Raw genomic sequence first — 23,391 nt, 5'->3', positions numbered from 1 at the left:
CAGTCGACAACTTCAACCTCTCCCATCCGCCGCCGGTCCGGAACACGTCGCCCGCCGCCTGGATGCCTTCCTTTAGCTCCATCCCGACCGAGCCTTTTTGGCTCTGCTGCTATCCATGTAGCCCCGTCCTCTGTTTGACTTGGTCCGGCGAAGCTTGATGGCTTTTGTACTACGTCTATTACAGTACACGGCCCGTCGCCCTACACATCCCGTATGTATCATCCTGTCCAAACTATTCACCACGCCGCCATCAATCCCGAAAATCCTTGGTGTGCCGGGGTATCTCTCTGTCTCCTCTCAAAGCCAAGAAGAACCTGTCGACTTCTTATTTCCCAACCCGTGCTCCATCCATGCCTTCCCTGCCTTTTTCTTTTTTTCTTTTTCTTCTTCTTTCCGTTGCTTTTCTACTACTTGCACCGCCCCACCCATTAGCCAGATCCACCCCCAGGAGTGTCAAGGAAAGAAGTTGTATTGATGGTGGCTTGGCATCAGTTGACGTGTTTGTTGGCCGCCGCCTGTATTCTCCGCATGTGGTCACGATGGGCATTCTGCCAGTCCACTGTTCGCATGCGCTCGCCGACCCGCGTCTCGCGCTCCCTGTCGTCCATCTGCCGCTTGAGCTGCCACATCTTGGCCTGGTTCCGCTCGCTGATCATTGCTCCTCGGCGCCCTTCGTCTGCCGCGACGACCTGCACCGGCTGCGTGGCCTGGTGCAGAGACTGCCGCCAGTGACCCCACGTCTCCATCTCCTTTTCCCTGTCCGGCCCCCGATCGCGAACTGGTTGGTGCGAGTCAAAGTTGTGCGGCTTGTGGGCTCTGGGACCATGGACCCCGGTCCGGCTCTGCGTCGGCCGCTGCTGCTGCTGCTGGAGTAGCATCTGCTGCTGCATCTGCAGCGTGTGTTTGCGCTGCGCCAAGCCAGACTGTCTCTCTTGATCCAGCAGCATCTTGCGTTCCCGCAACGACATCTCGTCTGGGTCCTTTTTGCTCAGTTTCTCGCGGATCGACGAAGTCTCACTAGGCGCCCTGCTCCCAGACGAGACCACCGGTGAAGCTGTCGCGGTACTGTTGAACGACGTCGAGTGCATCTTGTTGCGCATCATGTCTTTGCGTTGGCCGAGCAGCGTCTCCACGGGCAATGTTGTCGGTATAGGCGCCGGTCTCCTGCTGTGGCGTCGATCTGCCGCTTGTGCAATTTCGTCTCTCGGATGTTCGACCAAGGCCTGTTCCACAAGGGCGTTGTGTCCGGGTGACGATGATGAACGCAGATGGGCCAGGTTCTGGACGGCAGGCGAAATGCTTGAGCGTATCGTGTACCGGTTCGACGATCCGCTGGAGGAGCGATGAGTAGTACTAATAGGACGTTTAGGGGGTGCGTGCATCAAGGGCGAATTCCTGGGTAGTGTTGCTGTGGCCTCAGGGGCCGGTGTAGTCTGGCCATTTCGAACCACGTACGGCACGTAACCATCAGAGGAAGAGCGCGCCGTAAGCGGCGTTTTGCCCGGTTTGACAGACGACGACGCCTGGGAACCGTCTTTGGACTGTCGTGCTAGCTTTGTCTCCCTCGACTCCGGCTGTGGCGTCGAGCCTCCGGCGCTGGTCGGCGTTTCCGTAAGTGCGCCAACGTCCACCTTGATTCCCGGGCTTGAAGGTTCCGGAATGGGCTCCAGCTCGGGCTGATCGGCGAGGGAGAGGTACTTTGCCCATTCGTTCGTGCGATACGCTTGCGCGACCTTGGACAGCTTGTTGTCTGGCAGGTGATCTTTCAAGCTGCCTCCTCCGGCGGAATGGGCATTTCCCGACCGATTGGTCGACCGCTGCGAGGGCGCTTCGTTCTCGCTCGCGTGCTCGTCATCGGGAAAGGTCGAAGGTCCAGATTGAAGCCGATCCTCAATAGATTCGCATTTCTCCGTGTCATTGGGTGCTGTTGGCCGAGTGATTGGGTCCGCGATTGATCCTGAAACTTCGAGGCGCTCGTCGGGCTCCGTGCTCTGTCTCGCTAGCTCTCCGGTTTTGGTCACGTCCTCGTTGCCAATCGAGTACGAATCTTCAACGACGGCCTGCAGAACTTTGAAATTCTCGATCGTGTCATCATCCAATCTGAGACCATCTTGCAGCGATTCGTCATGCGCGCACGTCTCCTTTTCGTCTTGGAGAAGCGCACTGAATGGCGTTCCGGCCCTTGAAAGCGGCGGCAGAGAGGCAACTTGGTCGTTCAAATCGTCCAGCGTGGCAGCAATCGAAGAAGCCTTGTCGTCGTCGACGTGCGGGATGACCAGGGCTTCGTCCGAGAAAATTGCCAAATCTCTCAGGCTCTCGGCGTCGTCAACTGGGATGGAGTCCTCCACGACCTCGTCAGGAACCGAGGCTACCGAGGACAGCACTTCAGCGTCAGACCTCGAGCTGTTGGCAGACGGAATAGCAAATGGAAGAGGTACGACTGATGGAACTTCGGAAACCTCTGGTAAATTCGACTTCGAGACTGCGTCGTCTTGCCGTACCTCTGGTAGCTGCGGTTCCTCGGTTGAGTCTGTTTGTTTGGGATGACTCGGGACTTGCGGAACAGGCGTGGTCAGCGGTCTGCCGTTCGAGTCAATCTGCTGGATTTCGTCGCAACCATGGCTCGGTGGTGAAGGGAGTAGTTGTGCGTCGCTTTCTCGTCCATTCGTTGCGATGTGGTGCGACTTGATACTTCCATCCGACTCCGACCGACCGATTTCCTGGAGGCTCACGGTGGTAGCTTTACGCATACTTGGTGCTGCAGAGCCGATGCCAGAATCCAAGTACTGCAGCGCGGTGCCGTCTCCTGGTTTGTCGTCGTAAAGAAGTTCCCATTGAGCCTTGTCTCGATTAAGCTCACTGAGATTCTTCTGGCCCATTTCAGTGTCGACTCGGTCGCGTTCGTGGTCTTGCGCCCGACGGTGGGCATCCTTCTGGGCCTTCCTCTCTCTGACGACCTTCCATAGCTTCATTTGCGACACAATCCCAAACAAACTGAAAATGACGATACCGGCAAGCTCGACGCGAATCCCTCGAGTGATGGGGTAGGTGTTCGTGGAGAGGGGAAACGCGTTTTCGTTCAGGCCTGTTCGGCAGCAATTAGCTATATTTGGCTCGAATCCCGGACGTACCCTGGGTGCATCCCCCATCCTTGTCCATGTCAGCCTGCGCCAGCGAGTCACTTACCCCATAAAAAGAGCCAGAACTCCTTCAGCCCAGCCTTCGAAAAACAATCAATGCCCAGCACCGTTATTGTTGCCCCGGCGAATGAGATGCAGACAATGAGGCCGTGCAGCTTGGTATGTTTGTTGAAACTAAGGCAGTAGCACACGGCGGTGAGACAGCCTATGAAAACGCCCCTCGCTGCCTTTTGTGGTATCAGGCCACCGGGTTTGAGAACCAGGAACCACATGGCGATACAAAAGCCTCCGAGGAGGCACCCTATGCCTTCGGTGATGTCTGTGAAGAGCTTGGCTATTCCGGCGACAACAAGGCCTGTGACGACAACGACAACAAAATAGGCGCCCTGGACGGCGTCGGTCACTGGAGGATTCATGAGGTACTCAATCAGGACTGTCACAGCCAGCGCGGCACCGAAAGCTGCAGAAAATCCCACATGAACCCTGGACGTGTTAGTTGTCAGCCTTGATCCCTCTGTTGGCGCCACTAACCATGGGTTTCTGATGCCAATCAGAGTATAGAGTGCACCCGAGATAATCAGCACCACGCCGGCGATGGCAATGGCCGGAGTAACCTTTGGCTCGAGCGGCAGTCCGTGACCGGGGTAGGTCCAGACTGTTTGGACTACGTCAGCTGCATCTTTTGAACGGATCGGCGCCAGATGCATACCAGAGCTCGTCGGTGTCGCAGCGCTGCTCGACGCTGAAGAAGTCTCGGAAAAATTCGCCTTTGTGTCCGTTGACGTCGTAGCCGTCTCAAAGGCAGGAGGTAAATGAGGAGTTTCTGGGTCTGCGGAAGAGATGGTACTTGTTGTGGCAGACGGTTGCTGTTTTTGGCTGGAGACCGAAGCTAATCTTGGAGCCGTCGCACCTTCATCGCCATCTTGTCGAGCTTGGATTCCTTGTCCGGGCAGAGCCAAAGCTGAATTCACAGGAAGCGCCAGAAAAAGGCATAAGATGTGATGATAAAGTCTCATGACTGGGTATCAGGATCAAACGAGGCCTGTATGCAATGGTTCCGAGTATCCCATCGTCCAACTCCGGGGCAGACTGAGAATTGCAGAGGAGGGAGGGCTAGTATGTCGAGGCCAAGGAGCATTCGCTCTTTGGCGTGAGTTGGTGTTGAATGTTTCAAGGATGATGATGGATGTGGGGCAGTGAAGAGCAGATCAGGAGTAGGTAGGAAGAGGCAAGCTACTGCGATGACATGGCCATGTAGAAAAGTGGTAGTCCTACAATTACGCAGCAAACATTCCATTCGTGGGACCCGGCAGCCTGACGAGGGAGCTGTCGGGTGTGGGCGTTGCATGTCGACGCAACGGATCAAGGCACACGAAGCGGTCTCCATCCGCATCAGTGCATCCAGCAGATCAGCCGTCTCGATGCCATGGCAGCGGAGAGGGTTTGTAGATTTCCTGCTGTCACATAAACCCAAAGCAACGCTCTCGGGCGTCCAGGGTGTAGGGAGTTTCTGGTGCGGCATGGGCGACGCCGGATCGGGAAGCACGTAATTACATTCCCGGGACGGAGTCAGCCGTGGGCTGAGCTCAACGAGGCGGCATAACTTTTTGTGAGGGGCGCGCAGGGCGTAAAACTGCCAGTGTCACCATATGCGGACGCCGTGGAGGTGCTGAGGCTTGGTGGTGGACGGGAGGCCTCGATGCAAGCAAGCAGCTCAGGCCAGCAGCAGCCCTTGTCCTCGGCATGCGGCCCACCGTTCGCCTCGAGCTCCCGTCCGCGCCTGTCCGCCCGTCGGTCGCATCATCCATAACCCCAGCGCCGAGGAATGCTCCCAGAGAAGAGGCACAGTCGACATCGCGATGGCCTGGCGGCTTGACTCAAACTTTCGGCTTGACCTCCGTCACCGCCCGAAAGCTTGGAGGCGCTGCCCGTCTTCTGCATTCAGGCCGCCTCAGGACGACTGTCCCTGTCGCCAGGCAACTCGTCAGCTTGTCGATTCTCGTACCATTGTCCTTGTCATGTCGTGCTTCTGGGCCTGAGGTGAGCACAGCCGAAGCAACCGTTTGGGGCCCCGGCACTGTCCCAGCCACAGCGGCGGCAGCATCCGCCAACTCATCCCAGGTCCACCTCCTTGTTGTTGGTCGACACGGTTTCAAATGGCCAAAAGACTCGAAGCTGTCCTCGTCCAAGAATAACAACTCGCTGTGCAAAATCCTGTCGACATCTAGCTTTTTGGATGCTGTTTCAGTACTTCTCGGCCCTCTCGGCAGACCACCGCAGGGGAAGACCATCTTCTACACGTAAACGGCCAGGGCTATGCAGACTGCGGGACGGACCAACCAGCCATGGGTCACACATCGACGAGACAAATGCTGTCCACGGCCCCAAAGCCCGCAGCAACGCCACCTTCCTCGCTCTCATTGCCTTTGGTCCGCAGTAGATATCCAGCCTCCCAGTTTTCCAGGATCTGTCCTCTGTCTGCCGCGCCGTCGCCGTGCCGCCACAAGCACACACCGTAGACGCCCAATTCTCCGATGACACCGCCCTTTCGCACTTCGCCGTTGCGGATGATGACATTATTGGCCGCTGGCGGCTCGATCATCTCCATCAGAATGTAAGCGGGCCAGCTTGACTCGGGCAGCGTGGCCAAGAATGGCGGAATATTTTTGCGGTAGATGTTGTTTCCTCCGCCCTCGCGTTGAGGTTTCAGAACGTAGCGTTGCGCAGCGTTGGCGTTGAGGGCCAGCTTTCGCGCCTCCAAGCCCGCGTCGCTCTTGTCTAGCGGGTAAATGGGTGCGAAAGTCTCCTTAACCCGCGCGACCGTGGAGTCGTTCGAGAGAAACCGTGCAAGATGTGGCGAGTGAGGTGTCGCCAGGACTTGCTGGACCTTTTTACAGCCAGCCAAGTGAAGCAGAACGCTGGGGCATTTGATGGCATGACTGCGCTCAATGTGCAGACGCGCGTCCCATTCTGTCTCGCTCGGATAGTCATCGGGTGAGTATCCTGCTCGGAAGTACACCGTACTGACTTCGTGCTCTTTGCCGGGTGCATGTTTTGGTCGGTAGATGAGGTTTCGCTGAGAGTCGAGCTTTGTCGCGTCCAAGACGCTGCTGAATGGTACTCTGTAAGACCGCACACCACTCTCGCTGAGCAGGGAGTATTCCAGGAGGCGTTGATCAAAGACGTTTCGCTCCGGGTCTTGCACCACAAAGAGAACACACAAAGGCTTTGTCGATCTTGACTGGCCATAAGCCTTGTGTGCTGCTGCCAAGCCAGCAGCTAGAGAAGCCACCGACTTGTTTTCTGGCAGTGCGTCTTGTGTGATTGCAGGAGATACATCTGCAGGATATGCCTCAATGGAGAGAAGATGCTTGTGTAGTCCAGAGACTCGCGAGGAAAGCCCTCCGAAAGAAGAGGCAATGGTGTTGAATTCCACTTGCTTGATTTTCGGCTTGGCATTGGTGTCTTCTGGGTCCAAATGGACCATGTAATCTGAACGAAATAGACCGAGAGTAATGTCCTACAGAGCGTCAGGATCCTGGGATCAAACAAGCCAAAGCACTCGGATTACCTGAACAGGTCCCTCTTCTTTGACTTTGAGATGGACCTTCCAAAGCTTGGCGACGAATTCGTCAACTCCGATCAGTCTGATATCCGTGTCAGCAGCGGGAACAATCGAGGCGAACCGATCGCTGCTAGCTTGTAAAGGCGCACAGGCAAAGTGGTGTACCACAACCCCGAGGCAAAAAGAAAAGAAAAAGAAAAAAAGGAAAAGGAAAAGGAAAAGCAGCCGGGTCGAGATGCGACCCGTTCAAGAGGGAAAGGCCGAAGCGGGGAGGTTGAGAGCACAAGTTGGAGCCACGCACTCTTCCACAATTTCTTTGAGCCATTCTTCGTCTCTTGCTATGGCCGAGTAGAGCTCATTGTACGACTTCTGTATGGCGAGTCCTTCCTCATAGCAGTTCTTGGGGAACAAGCTAGGGAAGAGTGTCACGGGTGCCGTGTTTGCTAGCACTCCAGCCGGGTCCAGGGATGACGCAACAAAGGTCGGAGCAGGTCTTACTGCGAGGCCGTTGGCAATGGACCAGTCTTTCAGGTTGTCGAGCAGGAATTGCGCTTGCTCGTCCGAGAGTGCAGGGGGGTAGTCGGCATGAAGAGGCTGGGGCGACATGATCAGGGGCGTCTCCAAACAGATGGATTGCAACTCTTGTCTGCAGACAACATTGATGAAGATGGAATCAGAGGAAATCATGCACGGCAACAACTGGCCGGTAGATGGATTACTAATCCGCCCGCAATCGCCGCCATGCTCAGGGCGGACCTGATTGTGGTACGTGCGTGCATGGGTAAGCAACTGCCTTCCCTGGGTGGAAGCGACTCAAAACTCGCCGGCCAGAAGAGAGGAGAGGTCCATGGCTTCCCTTCCATATATCCATTGTCGGCCAATTTTGAAAGGCTCAGAGCAGTAAAGACATGACCCTATACATATAGACGCCGAATCTTGAAGGCATACTGCTGCTTCACACCAGACAAACCGTGGATTACAGCCCTTGATTGCTCCCTGACGCAGGAAAGTTGTGGAAAACCCGATTTCGTCCACGGTTTCATTGTTGGAGATGATTAGAAGAGCAAAGATGAAGCGCGAAGATTCTGAATTAGCTGCTATTTCGCATCACGTATACGACCCAACCCACCCCTCTTTTATGGTGTTCGTCTTCTCTTTCTTCTATCTTTGCAAGATCCGGATGCCCACGCAGAATGGCGTAACAAGCCAACTGGTCTTTGATATCCCTTGACTTCCTGTCCGGCTACATACACTGGACCATTGTGCCCAGCCAATATCCGAGTGCGCTTTCCAGTCTCTCTCAAGTATCATCCCCTGTTTGAAGCCTCGTCTTTGCAGGCTCCAGTACTCCAGGATTTAAGCAAGCAGCGCAGGGCTGACGAAGATCTGACGAAGCCAGACGGGAGTGAAGCTAAGGTACAAACCGACTAGGTAGTGGGGGGATGGGTGGTCGTTGTGGTCCGAGCTCCTGGTCCGAGCTTTTAAGCGAGTGCAGCGGTGTTGCGCGCCCTCTTACCAAAAGTAGAGCGAAGACATCCACCATCACCACCCTTCAACCCTTCACCAGACCACCCATTCTGCATCTTCTCTACGAACCCTTCCGACCGCTCCTTGTCGTTGAGCTTGGACTTCGTCTTCCGCCTCAGATCCTGTCAGGCAGGTCTGAGTCGGGCCTCAGAAACCTTGTGACGCGCTTGACTTGGTTGGTCCGCGGCGCCGCTCGACGCGACATCAGCTGCTTTTGCGCCGTGAACTTGTACGTCAAGACATCCCTTGGAAATCATACCACTTGACCTCAACTCCTACAAGTACTCTTCTTACTCTTTGCAATAGGTTTTGCTCTTGAACTTCTCTTCTCTCGTCCTCCAAAATCCGGCTCCTCCAATCACCCACTCCGGAGCACCGAAACTAAAACACCAAAGGACCAAAACGCCTTCCAGAATATCTTCACAGTCATCTCTCAATCCTCCATGCCCAAGATCCATCATGGAGTCTCATCCCTCTACCATGGATTTGCCCAGTGGTGACCCTTGGGACTGGAGCATAGACCAGGTTGTTGAGGCTCTGTGCACCAAGACCAACTGGTGGCAAGGTGCCTTCCCCAACTCAAGCCTTCCGGAGCCGGGATCCCTCGAAGTCGCCTTGCGCGAGAACGAGACCAATGGCTTCACTCTACTTTCATACGTCGACGATCGAATTCTCAAGTCCGACTTTGGCCTCAAGGCGGTCGCGAGGCGTGCAGCTGTGCGGTGCGCGATTGGCTGGCTTCGGAACCAGTCTTCCAAGTACGCAGACTACATGAGTAGTCAGAAGTCATTGGCTCATGGTGAGAGCCTCGCCGAACACAATGTCGCAAAGCAAAATTGTGAGAGCAATCGCTTCGATTCGCTCATGCAAGAAGAAGACCCGACACCACTCACGGCCGCTGCATTGGCTCGTCATGACAAATTAGAGCGTATCCATGATCGGCCCCGCGAGACTCAGATTGTCGATGCCCGTGGCAAGAAGAGGCGCAGATTGGTTCTCAACGACGCGAACAAGGAACCTCAAGACTTGACCACATTCGATTTCAACAAGAAACTCACGGTCGACCAGCTTTTCTACGGAGCTACGGACTTTGGCGGACTTCTCGGTGACGACAAGAACTTCAGTATCAGTCAGATGAGCAATCCACACCCGGTCGCTGCGCAATACGTGAACCGCCAATTCATCTACTTCATCAACAAGTCCAAGCGCGAGTCGGTAGGAGACAGCCGCCAAGCCGTTGCCGTTTACCCTTACAAGGAGCAGTTTGAACCTGAGAACCAGCCACGCTCAGCAACTCTGTTTCGGATCACCGGAAATCAGGTTCAGGCCTCTCGGGAAGATGCATCCCACTTGCACGTCGCATCAAAGAATCGCCGGCTTCCAAATGCGCCCAACGGCTTTTCCGACGTCAAGGATGACGAAGATGGTGTTTTGCCGGTCTATGGAGATTCTGATGAGGAGGATGGATACTCTCCCTCTCTTCTGGAAGAAATGGAGGCCGATCGTCAAGAGGATGAAGCTCTTGGGCTTTCAAAGCACTTGACCAAAGAAAAGGTGCTGTCCATTATCGAGGACAGAGTGCAGGAGTTTGTCGGGCTTTGGAAAGCTAAGAAGCTGCCTCTGCGTGAGCGGACTGCTCGAGCTGTCTGGCGGAAACCAAAGCGTCGCTCAGACAGAATCCTGCTCGTCATGGAGGCTCGACGTGTCATTGCCCATGTCTCGCGTCGCCTCGAGAAGTTAAAGGAGGCGCTTCTGGCTGATCCGTGGAGTTCTGAGGGAGACATCCGCAAGCAATGCGCCGTCCTCGAAGAGAGTGTCATCGAAATCGAAGAGCAGTCCTGGCGTGCTTCGGTCTGGGAAAGGGCTGCTGAGCCTCCGCCACCGGTTGGCAAAACCGTCGCAAAAAGAACGCCTGCAGCCCGCAAGAAGCCACGAATTCCGCCTGTCGGTGATGAGGCTGGAGACCTTGTCAACTCTGAGTCTGAACTCGAGGCAGACTCTGATGGTCTCGATGATTTCATTTCCGATGACGAAGAAATGGCGGGGTGGTGTTCGTTGCCCAACCAGCAGCCCGCTTCGCCTCTTCGATTGCCATCAGGAGACTCGGTGCTCAATGTTGGCGATGACGATGCCTCGATGGGTGAAGCAGATGATGCCATGGATGTTGACCCGACTCAAGAAGGAGATGAAATGTCGGACATTCAGGAAACTATCCCAGTCAACCAAGGCAGGGTGTCTTCGGAGCGCCGCACGTGGGCAGCCAAGAGCGTGCCTGGTGGACAATCTCCCCCCCGCAGCGAGCCCTCGACTGTGGTTGACTTGACTCGCACCTCGCCCGTTGCTAGTCCTTCTCCAGTTGATGCCGAAACGCCGTTCTCTCAGCGTGTCAAGACCAACGGCTTATCAAGCCATTTCACGACCCTTACTGAGGAAGATCTTGCGGAGCTGACGCAGGACCAGGTCTCGGGTTGGGATACCCAAAAGTTGGAGGAGCGCGGCGACCGGAAAAGGCTGCTCGTCCAAATGATTCGACTATATCTGAGTGAACACCAGCTCAAGATCATGAAGGGCGACACCACCATGACCCCAGCTGAGTGGCAACGGCTGGTTTGGGGTTCGATCAAGAAAATTGCCCAAAAGCAACGCGACAAGGGAGCTTCCGAAAAGGATTGGTTAGCTGCTCAGCAGTATGTGAAGCTCTACACTTGCTGGGTCACGGGTCGTGCTTCGTTTTGGATGAACCCTGTGCTCCAAGCAGCACAATTTCTGGACCAGCTAGGAGATTACTCAGACGAAGCGCGGAAGAATACTCACGCTTGCTGGAAGTTCCTCCGCAGTGTGCTCGCTGCAACTCCCGATGACTGCGCTGGGATCGCCAATAGCCGCAAGAGAGCGGTGCAAAAGGATTCGCATGGCGCGGTATTGCGGCAGGATGCTCGGGAGCGACAAAAGGTTCAAGCCCAGAACGAGTGGCTTTACGAGCAGCGCATGACCTCCCTCCAGCCATCCTCGACCTCCGGTATTCCAATCAACATCGGCAAGCGGGACGACCAGGGTGACATTTGTATCCCTCCTCACATCGCCACGAGGATCAAGCCTCATCAGACCAGTGGTATCCGCTTCATGTGGCGCGAACTCATTGAAGCAGGACAGGGTTGTTTACTTGCTCACACAATGGGATTGGGCAAGACTATGCAAGCGTAAGTCTGTCCGTTTGCTTCGCATGATCCTCGTTTCTAACTTTGGTCAGAATCACTTTTCTTGTAGCCATCACTCAGGCAGCTCTATCTTCCGATGATCGCGTCTCGTCTCAGATTCCGGAGCATCTCCAAAACCCCCGGTATCTCATCATCTGCCCAGCTTCGCTGATAACGAACTGGCTCAACGAGTTGAAGCTTTGGATACCGCCCGACTGGTCATACATGATTGGTGACATTCGCAGCATTGAATCCGACACACCCCGAGGTGACCGTGGCCGCTTGATTCAACTTTGGAATGGGACTGGTGGAATTTTGGTCATCGGCTACGAGATGTTTGTCTCTCTCGTCAAGCCTGCTGCCAAAAGTGCGACAACGTCGACAGATCAAGAGACCAAATGCGCTCATCTGTTGCTTGAATCGCCCAGCTTGATCATCGCAGACGAGGCACATCGCATCAAATCGGCGACATCCATTGCTCGGAAATTCTTTGAAAAGTTCACGTCTCCGAGCCGGATCGCATTGACTGGCTCTCCACTGGCCAACAATCTTGAAGAATACTGGTCAATGATTGACTGGGTTGCTCCTGGATATCTCGGCACCCCCAACGAGTTCAAGGCCTACTTCGTGGAGCCCATCCAGGAGGGTTTCTACAAGGAGAGCACACGAAGCGATCACCGCCGAGCTTTGAAATGTCTGACGGTCCTCAAGCGCGAGATTGAGCCCAAGGTCAATCGAGCCGACATCACAGTCTTGAAAGACGAACTCAAGTCCAAGATTGAGTTCCTCATCATGGTCCCCCTATCCAAGGTGCAAGAGGATGCGTACAAGACCTGTGTTTCCCACATGTGGGACACGGACGTTGCAGAAGTTAGCAATGCCAGATTATGGCATTGGATGCACATCCTGACCGTGCTCTGCAATCATCCTCTTGCCTTTCGTAAAAGGATCAAAGAAAAGGAAAGGGCCGCAGGGGGAGCGGACGCACGGAAGAAGAAGGGCAAACCCGTTTTCGAAGATGAGCCAGAAGTCGAAGATGACACCGAGACGCCAGCCAAAACCTTGTCTCCCGCCCTTATCGCCGACATAGAGAAGCTTTTTAACAACACCCCACACGTCGGGTCTCCCCTCTGGTCGTACAAGACGGAACTTCTGGTTCGGATTATCCAGAATGCCAGGGATGCCGGTGACAAGGTCCTTGTCTTTTCCCAGAGCATTCCGACTCTTGACTACCTGGAGATGTTCCTCACCCATACTTCAACCATTAGCTGCGTGCGCCTCGATGGCAGTACGAAGATGTCGGAGCGTCCAAAGCTGTTGAATCAGTTCAACATGGGAAAATTCGACGCTTTCTTGATGTCCACTCGAGCTGGCGGCATCGGCTTCAATCTTCCAGCGGCGAATCGGGTGGTGCTCTTTGACTACGGCTTCAACCCTCAGCATGAGGAGCAGGCCATCGGAAGGGCGTACCGAATCGGCCAGCAGAAAGAAGTCTTTGTGTATCGGTTCGTCGTTGGCGGCACCTTCGAGCCCAAGGTCTGGAACAAGGCTCTGTTCAAGGCGCAACTTGCATCTCGAGTGGTCGACGCCAAGAACCCCGAGAGACGGGCTGAGAAGATGAAGGATTACCTCTTTCCTCCCGAGTTCGTGCCTCAAGAGGACCTTTCTGAGAATCGCGGCAAAGATCCAAGTGTTCTAGACAAGCTTCTCGACGATATGGATGCAGGAAAAGACCTCGGAATCCGCGCCATCACCACCACGGAAACTCTCATGGCAGAAGACAAGGATGCTGATCTCGATGTTACTGAGATGGAAGAGGTGGAACTAATGATGAGGAAGGACGGAGGTGTTCGTAAGGATAACCCTGCGACCTTTGGGAGAATGCTCGAAATCCAAGAGCAGCAGAGAATCCTTAAAGAGAAGCAGGATGCGCTGATGGAGCAGTCGAGGGCCAACATGGCCCAACAGCCGCCTCCGACTGCACCACAGCCACCCGGGCAAACTGGCATGCCTTCCCAAGGTTTCACTTTGAATCCTCCTGCACAGGCGGTCATCGGCCAAGCCAACCTCTTTCAACGGCACCCAGGTCCCATGAATCCGAACCAGGGCATGTTGTCGGTCGCCCACCAAACCAGTAATTACAATCAGGTGGCGCATCAAGCTCAACGGCGGGCTGGATGGCACGCTGAGCAGCGAGCTCGGTGGGATTTCCAAAACGAACAGATGGCACTCTCGCCTCCGCCTTCTTACGGGTCACTTCCGGCCAACGGAGTGAACAGCCAGGGCCCCAACACGGCATTCAAGTCAGCCATTCCTTCTACAGAAGTCCCGGCGAGCGGTTTCTACCAAATGAGCCTGGTTCCTTTGCGGGAAGGTCACTCCGGGCGCCCAGAACCTCCAAGGCGCGTCCGCTCAGATGAGCCGCAATACCCTCGACCGTCCTCTCAGCAGACGCCTACGGACCGTTTCATGTCCTCGCCTCCTCAATTCCATGTGCGGTCCCAGGCCATGCAAAGCGTCAGGCACTCCGCGAGCCCTACTGAGGGCGTTGAAGATGATTCTGCATCAGCGGCGCTCCCTCAGCGGGTCATGCGTCGAGTTTGCGGATCCTCGATGAGGAATCTGTCCGTAGACGACAGCAGGATGAATGCTTCCGACACGGAGCCCGAGGTTGAGTGAGGCTGCACCTAACAACCTCGCAAACGACAACGGATCTGCTGCACAAATTGAGCGATGACTTCTCGCCCGAACGCTCCTAACACCGCCACAGGGGCGGCTCCCACTTCTGCTCTTCAGCCTCATTTTCACCGGCGTAAACGTCAGCCGACCTTCGTCTCCTCCGCATGCATCAGGATTCGACATTGCAGCGGCGTCTATTTCCTTTTCATGGGCATTCTCAACGGCAGCAACGAGCTGGCAGGACAGCTCTACGAGCTTACGATTTTCCTTCGTGCCCTTTTTCCCTCTCCTCATTACAGCAGCATGGCGCGGCGTGATCATGGGCGGCAGCACTGTGTACTTTCTAGATACCCCCTTCTGCGTTTGCTTTCCTTGGCGTTTTCTTTTGCTCCTTCCTTGACTTGGGGTGGTACTTTGGGTGGGCGGGCTCCGTTCGTTCATGGTTCAATTCCGACTGAATGAACGGGCTCGGGGTCAAGGATTTATTGGTGGCATGACATGGCGTGCTGGGCGAGGCTTTTGCTGCCGGGATTATTGCGGACTTGCTTTGGTCTTTTTTGTGCGTTGCAGTCCCGGCGGAAAATATAGCTTAGTCTCTCAGAGACATGGATTAGATTATTGAAGCTGAAAACAAACTCGTCTGGTTGTGTCGTGATTGTTGCATCTAGGGAGTGTTCATTCACTCCTATGATTGCCCTTGAGGAGCATTCGTTCACCCCTGCGCCTACGCTTTGGCAGCATTCATACTAATGCATATGTACTCGGGAAGAAGTCATTTGTTGCCGCAGACAGATTGTGGGAGTCTCATTTTTCGACACCCACTGTGGACGTATGATGAGGGCCATTCAATTATGGGAACGGACGGACGAGCTCCATACGTGTGAAAAGGATATGTATCTTGCGCAGGAGGCTGGCTGGTTAGCAGGTTGACTGGCTGGATAATGGCTGGATAATGGCAAAGACGCGTCATTCAACAACAGTTTGGCAGAGTTGATTCGATTGATTTGAGTATCTACTGACTGCGCTCTACACCTCCGTTCCATGCCAATCTCCAGCAGCAGTCGCTCCTCACTCCGCAGCACCTGACGACTCAACGACGTCCCTTTTCATCATCTGACTCTATAGCCCGTCGACTGCTTGACGAGTGCTTGCTGCTGCATGCAGCTCTCCAAGCTCATCAGCACCTATGCACAAAAATCGCCACAACCACCACTTGCGATTGTACTCTCTCCTTCGAGAGAGAGCAAGGAGAGGTAGAGGAGGATAAGAGAAAAAAAAAGAGACCCCCAGCCCATCAACCTCACGCGGCCACCATCACCTAGGTCTTTCACCTCTCGCCATCGCCCCTGGTGTTTCGTCTAGGCCTCTTGCTTTCGCCTTCACCGGTCACGCCGTCGCCCCTCTGGCGTTTGCGCTCAGAGCGCTCAGATCGAGCTCCGCCTCTTCCATCGTCGCGTTCACCTCCACGCTCGCCGCTGCCCCTGGACTCGCGGCCCTCGCCCCTGCGCTCGCGGCCACTGCCTCTGATCTGGCCGCTGGAACCGCCGGTGGGCCCCGAGACCTCGCCATTGGGCGGGCCATGGCTGCTGCCGCCGTGGTGGTGGCTGCTGCTGTGGCCATGCGAGTGCCCGTGGCCGCCGCTGCGGCGATCCTCGGTGCGCGAGCTGCGTCCGGAATCGCGGCTTTCACGCATGCCACCCATGGATGAGGAACCTGGTGGAGAGGTCGAGCGGTGTCGCATGCTGCGCCGGTGCATGCCCGATTGCTCGTTTCCCGGTGCGCTCGTGTTTTCCACTGCGCTGCGGCGATGCTCGCGCCGGCTGCTGCTGCGGTGTTGGTCCATTCGATGGTCGTCGGGCATGTTGCTGCTTACCAGGTCCCCACGTTCAGAGCCGCGCGGGTCCATGCCCCGACTGCCTCCAACCTGATTGTCATAGTTTGAAGGCATAGGTGTCGAGGGCTGCGAGTGTGTTGGCGAATTGGTAGAGCCAGGTCTATTGGCTCTGCCACGGATGGAGGCGCCTCTGTCGGAGTCACCGCGACTGTATCCGCCCGACGCACTACCCTGCGAAAGCACATTTGCCAAGTGTGCGAAACGCTTGTCCTTGTCATTGGACGCGGGACCGGTTGGTGCGGGCCTGCCTGTCGTGGGTGATGTGACTGAAGTGCGTCCACGAGGACCTGCTGGCGGTGGGAAAGACGATGAAGCAGAGGGAGCTGTCGTATCATTGCGTGCTCCAGGAATCTGGCCTAAACGACTGGGATGGACGCCGACCATGTCTGCCGGTGAAGACCCGTGGTCGTTGGAAAAGTCGCCACGTTGGTCGCCGCGTTGGTCGCTGCGTTGGTCACCTCTTCTGTCAGCTGTTGGCCCTGAGGGTGGACCGCGTTCGTTGTGCGGTGATTGAGGAACCGACGGCGATGGGCGAGAATCAGGAGCGCTAGAGCGGACGCCGCGGCTAGCAGCGCCTCGACCGCGCGGACCAGAGGGGACCTCGGGAGGGTTCAAGCGACCGTAGCTCGGGTCTGACGGCCTTGGAAAGTCCTGGTTCAAGCGGCCGTGATTGGGATCCGACGGTGGCCTCGTGGGTGTGGGCTCGAAGAGTTCGCGACCACCTCGAGAGGGAGGAGGCCCCGAGAATTCGTTTCTTCCGCCACGGTCGCCACGTGGTCCAGTAGGTGGGATACTATTAGGGTCCTCCCGTCTTTCGCGAGGAGGCGGGTAGGTTGGTGGCATGCGCTCCTGGTTCGGATGCGGTCGATCGTCACGGTAGTCGTCTCGAGGCTGGTATGCCGGACGCTCTTCAACACTTCGCCTAGTCGGGCTGTGAGGTCTGGAACCTCTACCACGTCGACCATCTGTCATGCTCAAGTCACGTTCAATCAATGCTGCCCGCTCAGGATTGATTCCAGAACGGTCGACCGTCGAAGACGGCCTGTCGGGCAGTTGAGCGCCCGCGTGAGCACGTTCACCTAGCCTGCCAGCACGGTCTGGGTGGGGGTAAGGACCAGAACTTGATGGGGGAGGCATGGTGCCTGGATGTCTGTTCCATCCATCGCCTGGCTGGCCTTGTTGGTCAAACGGAGGGCGTCCGCGCTGGTTCTCGCTCGTGTCGAAAGGCGGGCGGCGAGAAGGCGGTTCGGTCCATTGCGGTGGAGCCCTCACGCTCTGTCTTGCATCTCTTGGGGGGGCTCTGCTTCTGTCCTCGGGGTGTTCCCATGCTTCTCGGCCTGATTGCCACTGTGGCTCGCCACGGCGATCACGGTCTATGTGCGCGGGCGCAGGACTTCTGCTGGCACGACGATGGCCGGTCGATTGATCTCTGCTACGGTCAGGAAAGTCGCGCGTGACGTCCCCAGGGCGTTCAAGACGTCCATAGTCACTCGGCGGTGGACCACGACCATCCCCACGTCTTGGGTGCGGATCTGTTGGACGATCTGACACGACGCGCCCCCGGGAAATCTGAGTGTCTGGCCGGTTCGGAAGCGCGTGAGGTTGCCTCAGAGTGGGCTGAGAAGCAGTTCTGTTTATATCAGGGCGCGGCATTGAACTACCAGAGGCAGAATGCACAGGCGTCGGCGGTTTCGAATCACTCCTGTGCGGCAACTGCCCATTTGCAGGCGTCGGAGGTCTCGATTCGCTGGATTTGTCTTTGTCCGATTGATTGCTCTTCGTGTCGTCGGGTTTCCTGCCTTCCTGGTCGCCTGTAATTGATGTCGTTACTTTTGCTGGTCCGGGAATTTGCTGATTGTTTTGTTTGTTCATACCGTCGTCTGCATCGGCCTTGCCATTTGCCGTTCCGTTTGGAATCGTGCCATTTCTGTCGTAACCGTCAATCATTTGCCGCTGTCAGAAATTACGGTCGAGATCACTCACGTTGCTTCGCCGGGCTTGAATTCGGGAGCAGAACCATCCAGCTTGGTACTACTGACTTGGCTGTGCTCGGTCTTTGGCGTAGCGGGGCCCTCGGTTCCCTGGCGGCTCGTCGGTTTTTGGCCCGGGGTGTGGTCATTCTGTTTGAGTCGGTCAGATAATTGTTGCTTCATGTCGATATACGTGTCCATTTTCGGACAGTACAATGGACCCACCAGCCTAAAGGCTTGCGGTAAAAGCCACGAAGACTCCCTCTTCTTGAGATCGCCTATTAGTGATGTTGCCGCAAGCTTGAGGTCCTCTCTCGTCTCCGTTTTAGAGAGCGTAATGACACATTCCAGTTGAGTCTTGCCCTGGAAGTTGATGACGGGGAAATTCTGATGGACAGCTTTGAGAATGATGATGGCGTTTCGGATGTGCATGTACTCGCCACCCGTGAAACAAGCCTTGAGGGCATTGTTCAAGTTCATGTGCCACTTGTACATGAGACGGCGATATTCTTCGTAGGTGAGAAAGACCTCTGGCGTCTTGTCTTGAGTCAACTTCCTGGCGAATCCAGGCAGATCTCTTTTGGCACCAAATGCGTGCTTCTCATAAACCTCCTGGCTGGCATGCCAGCGGCGCAACTCCTTGAGCAGTTCGTTGAGGAATCGACCAAGATTCTCCACCTCCCAAGCTGTGGACATGAATATCAAGTTGCTTAGCAGCTTCTCTCGCATCAGCCTGTCAATCAGGTACATTGTTTTGAAACCTGGAGTGCCAGTGGAATGCAAGAAGAACAGCATCTTAAACGTGTATTGGGCGTCAAATGGGGACAGCACCAGACGAGGCAGGAAGCATTCTTGAATGATGTTGTCGTGGAGTTGTGCCCCAAAGGCCAGGGGATGGGTGGCAAACCAGTGGTTCTTCTCCTTGGACAGTCGTCCTCGGCAAGTTTGGTAGGTCGAAATCTGGTTCTTCATCTCAGATCGGAGACGATCTTGGAGGTCCATAATGGCCTTCTTCTTGTCATCTCTCTTCTTGATTCCAGCAACAGACACGTCACTGCGGTCAGCGATGATGGACGAGATTTTCTCCTGTTGCCTCTTGATTTCCAGCTCGTAGCTCTGTGTCGGGACGTGCATGTCGTTGAGTGACAGCTGCCAAAAGCTTGTGTAGAACGCGAGACTCATTTTCTGGTCGAAATCCTCTGGTAGAGTAAGCTTCATGTGGTCCATCAGTTCCTTGAGGACTGGATGCCAAGGCTCTTCGGGGATTGTCGCTGTAGGTGCGGCTGTAGGGGTACCGATCGGCTCCTTCTTGACGATTTCCTCTTTCGGCTCCTCCTGCATGTCGTCGTTCGTCTCTCCCGCCTCCTTGTCGTCGGACGCTTCGCCCATCTCAACGTCACCGTTAGTAGCGGCCTTCTCTGTGCCCACGCTTTCTCTCCTCTCTTGCTCCTCCTTGGCTTTCTCTGCTGCGATGGCAGCATCAGCCTCGGATATTGCTTGTGACAGACTCGGCCTGCCGACTGCAAAAGCTGTCTGCGGTTCGATGCCAAACTCGGCCATTAGAGAAACAATGTCCGGGATCGCAGCGTCGAACTCTTTTGGAGTCATGTTTGTTCGGAGCACATCGAGATATTGAGTGAAGACCTGGTGGAACTTGTCCAAATTCGTACCGAGGACCTTGAGCGGGGCATCAGAGACGGATTCGCGATGGGGATACAGCTGGCGCTCTTGCGCAATGGCAACGAGAAGTTGACCAGCCAAGCCGGGCTCGACAAGGGCCTTGAGAAGCCTCTTGGCAAAATTCTTGTGTTGATGTCTTTGGTCGTGAATTTGCTCGAGAGTCTGAGCCTGCAACACCTCTCCTCCGGCCATGGCCAGGGTTTGGTTTTCGTTGAAGACGGCGTCGGCAGGGATTCCAGCCATCTGTGAAAGTATCTGCTCCAAAACTTCGAGGTCTGTAGAGTTGCCGGCGCGGAGCTGGGAAGTCACGTACTGGAGGATCGGTGTCGGATTCATGATGGAGTAGCGCTTGAAAACGCGGCCGGCAAAGAGAGATAGAGCTTGCAGCCAACGACTGGTGAGCATGCCATCGGCCTGGACTCGGTCACGTCCCTTGCCGCCCAAGGAGTTCATCAGAGACCACGTCAAAACATCATACCCGAGGTATGTGAAGTAGCGGGCACACTCCACAATGACCTCGACCAGATTGTCATATGACTCAATTTGGTTCAGAGCAACCCTGAAAACAATTCCCGGCGAAGAGTAGGCGACTTTTGCAAGAGCGCGAGCTTGCTGTTTCGTATTGGTCTTGCTGATGCGCTTGAGAACATCTTTGGTCTCTGCTTGTGATTGCGCAAAAGCGCTCTTAATGTCCTCCGTTCTCGATGTCTGGCCAGTGTACCACTCGGCATAGATGTTGTATCTTGTGGCAGTAGGATAGAGCTTTAGCAGGTCCCATATCTCATTGACGACACCCGGGTTCGACTTGGTCAAGCTAAGCGCCGGGACCAGAAGTCTCTTGGAGAGATCAGCCCAACGCTTGAAGTTCTCTTCTGACTTGTCGTCAGACAAGCTCCACTTGCCAATGCGAGCCAGTTTGGTCAAAAGGGCAGGATCTTGTCCAATCTTGACTCCGGTGAGGTTAAGAAGTGAGCCACAGAGCGCGAACATGTCGTCAACATTTTGACAGACTGGTACATTGTCTGCCCAGTCGTCCCAGTAAAAGCGGTAGTCGATCTCGTTGTCGTTGGAGCCATTTCTATCGAGTTGGGCCCATCGGAGGACTTTGCGAGGCTGCGATTCGGCAAAACGAAGGTCGCCTTTGGCAGCCCCAGGCTCAGATGAAATAGGCCTTTTCGATGGCCTGATGCCTTCGCGGTCGGAAAGGGGGCGAAGAGAGTCGTATACCTTGCTGATGCTGTGGTTCAGGATGCGGTGGAGGTACTCTGGGAGTTCAGGGTGGACGTCTGGCAACCAGGGGAATTTTCCAAGAATGTACAGGGACTCTGGAATGGCTCCAATGCAGAGCAGTGACTTGAGAAGGGCAATCTTTTGGTCTGCAGGCTCCGGGAGTTTCTCTTTTTCTTCCTCTTCAGGCTTCGGCGTGCCAGCCTTCTCCTCCGGCTTTGCAGAAGTCGAACGGCTGGTCTCCATCTCTCGTAACCGTGAGGCTCCCAATGGAAGTGGTGCGGTGTCATCCGCCAACGCACCCGCCATAGCCAAAGCATTGAGTGTGCCACCACCACGGGCTTTCTTTTCGCGTTCTTCCTTCTCCTTGAGCAGGGTGGCCCTGACTTGTGGCATGTCCTTGTCCAGAGGATAGAGATGCGGGTAGAGATCTCGTAACGATATGAAGCCGACTTTGATGAGAAGCGCAGCAAGAAAAATGAGGTTGTCGGGTAGAACGTCGTGAGGGTCGCGAGCTGACGAGGCGTAAAAGCGCAGCTTGAATCCGAGCAGCTGTGCAGCTACTCGATTGCCAGCTGGGGGAAGAGTCTTGGTGTGAGCGATCCACTCCCTGTTGAACTCTGCTTCGGTTATGTCCTCTGGCTTTCGCTGCTTTGCTTCGCCGTTGGCATTCTTTTCGGCCTCAGAGTCTTCCAGAATGACCTCGCCCGAAGTAATGCGACGAGCTCCGAGCTCAAAGAAGGCCTCAAATCCTACCTCTTTCAATCGGCTCCAAAATGCCTGGTCCCTCTCTTCTCTGGCCTGAGCTAACTCTTCCTTGTCCTGTTCAGAAAGCGTCCAGCCAGAGCAATCTGGCAAAGCCCATCGCGGTAGAGACTCCAGGCCCATCGTCGTCCATTCCAAGCCCTTGAGCCCCTTTTCTTCAGGCCACCAAGAACTGACGCGGAGGAACTTGATGAAGAATCGATAGTGCTTCACGAGCAGATTTGCAAAGACGTCCAGCGTGACGTCCAGCACACGGCCAACGTCCAGGTCGAATGCACCTATCAAGGCCTTGACGCGCTGAAAGGTATCAGCCGCCGTCTCGCCAGAAGGCGGTTCGCTATTCGTGGTCGTGAAGTATTCTGTCATGAGCTTCGAATAGCCTTCGGACTCCTCGCGCAGCAGGTTGTAATTGGATTGGCGGTAAAGCTGGTTGGTCGCATGCCGTGTGCCCATCTTGAAGAACGTGTTGCGAACAATTCCTAGAGTCGTAAGCAGGGGAACATCCAGCTCCTCCCGAACCATGGTAGGAGGAATCTCCGCCGTAGCAATGATTGACTTGAGTGCTGGCGATTCCGCGTCGACCTCTGCCAGGACAGACAAACTGTCCAAGAAAAACGATGCAGTATCATGCGCCTGGTCGCCGGCATGTGCAAGAAGATCTCTGACAACCTGGCCAGCTTCCATGGAATCTATCCGGCCACCAATCCCTGCCTCTACAAGCTCTTGAAAAATCACACTCAACGCCAGGATATCTCCGCCTTCTTGAGCCTGGATCGCCGCATCCAGGACTGCCTTTTTTCCCGACGTTTTCCATGCATTCTTGTGGTCGTCTGTGAGATACTGATAGGTGAACTTGATGGGAGGTTTGGCTGCAGAGGACACAGTGGGCGCGCTAGGCCTATCCGTGGTGGTCTTTTCAGCCGGGGTCGCTGGACGGCTCTGCGGACCACTTTGAGCCTGTTGGTGTGGTCTGCTGACTGTGGGACTGGCGGGGGCATTCTCGCTCCTTTGCAGACTTGCATGCGACGCCGGGGCTGAAGATTGAGCATTAGATTCAGAAGACCCGACAGTAGGAGTGTTGGACGGGCTGTCCACCGCAGCGTCTCGCTCACCACGGCGTCCACCACCAGTGCCAGCTCCTCCACGGCTCTCCCTCCTGCCACCCCTCATAGCACCGCGCTCACTGCGCCCACCGCCAGCCGGGCTGTTGTTGTACTGATTTTGCTGGGCCAGGTTCATGTTGTGCGGCCGGTGAGGCGAAGGCCTGCCGTTGAAGTCGCCATCCTGCGTATTGTTCCTCTCGGGCCGCTTGCGCTTCGCAGGAGGCGCCATGGCAACCTGGTGTGTGAGCGAAAAAGCCTCAAGGCTTGACCGGGGCTGCTATCGTGGTGCGCATCAAAGAAGACGATGTATTTCAAAGCAGATCGCAAGCAGGGCCTTGTCGGTTTCTGGGAAGTTCGTTCGTAGTATGCGATTGCCAGATACGAGATGCAATCGAGCTCGATTGTCAAGAGAAGGTCAAGAGGGAGCGTGAGGAAGAAAGGCGGGCTAAGAGATTGGAGTGCGGTGGGTGATGGAGCTGTTCGGTCGAGGACGTGACCGCGACAGCACCTCAGCAGTGAAAGACAGCGCGCGACGTTTCGCCGCCAAGCTATGCACGGACTACCGCTTGCTTGTGGGCTCACGTCACCACCTAGGTACCCCTCCGCACTCTTCATAATGTATGTAGGGTCACAGAAAGTTCAAT

At 55.5% G+C, this 23,391-nt stretch overlaps 4 protein-coding genes across 4 annotated transcripts; 1 reads left to right on the top strand and 3 right to left on the bottom strand.

Moving 5' to 3' along the window:
- Positions 1–481: 481 nt before the first annotated feature.
- On the bottom strand, positions 482–4,268 carry J3D65DRAFT_110390 (uncharacterized protein). Its single transcript, XM_066793721.1, has 3 exons — positions 3,672–4,268; positions 3,187–3,623; positions 482–3,085 (listed from the first exon to the last, which is right to left on the bottom strand). Exons 1-3 carry the CDS (start codon positions 4,154–4,156, stop codon positions 489–491), a joined length of 3,519 nt encoding a protein of 1,172 aa, XP_066651137.1. The 5' UTR covers positions 4,157–4,268; the 3' UTR covers positions 482–488.
- A 1,199-nt stretch (positions 4,269–5,467) lies between these two features.
- J3D65DRAFT_110387 (glutathione synthetase large chain) lies at positions 5,468–7,372 on the bottom strand. The gene is made up of 3 exons (XM_066793720.1): positions 7,007–7,372; positions 6,712–6,787; positions 5,468–6,660 (listed from the first exon to the last, which is right to left on the bottom strand). Exons 1-3 carry the CDS (start codon positions 7,309–7,311, stop codon positions 5,491–5,493), a joined length of 1,551 nt encoding a protein of 516 aa, XP_066651136.1. The 5' UTR covers positions 7,312–7,372; the 3' UTR covers positions 5,468–5,490.
- Positions 7,373–8,712: 1,340 nt separating this feature from the next.
- Positions 8,713–13,334, top strand: J3D65DRAFT_559875 (P-loop containing nucleoside triphosphate hydrolase protein; the record flags this gene model as incomplete). Its single annotated transcript, XM_066797432.1, has 2 exons — positions 8,713–11,432; positions 11,483–13,334. Coding segments are annotated over 2 exons (4,572 nt in total), but the record flags the coding sequence as incomplete, so codon positions are not given.
- A 1,757-nt stretch (positions 13,335–15,091) lies between these two features.
- On the bottom strand, positions 15,092–23,240 carry J3D65DRAFT_637210 (transcription factor/nuclear export subunit protein 2-domain-containing protein). The gene is made up of 4 exons (XM_066801481.1): positions 18,198–23,240; positions 17,986–18,122; positions 17,877–17,929; positions 15,092–17,813 (listed from the first exon to the last, which is right to left on the bottom strand). The coding sequence occupies exons 1-4, from the start codon at positions 22,974–22,976 to the stop codon at positions 15,436–15,438; spliced, it is 7,347 nt and encodes a 2,448-aa protein (XP_066651134.1). The 5' UTR covers positions 22,977–23,240; the 3' UTR covers positions 15,092–15,435.
- Between the last annotated feature and the right edge of the window lie 151 nt (positions 23,241–23,391).

Source organism: Phyllosticta citribraziliensis (assembly GCF_038025025.1).
Source record: "Phyllosticta citribraziliensis strain CPC 17464 chromosome Unknown J3D65scaffold_12, whole genome shotgun sequence".
Taxonomy (NCBI): Eukaryota; Fungi; Ascomycota; class Dothideomycetes; order Botryosphaeriales; family Phyllostictaceae; genus Phyllosticta; species Phyllosticta citribraziliensis.
This window is presented reverse-complemented; position numbering and strand designations above follow the sequence as displayed.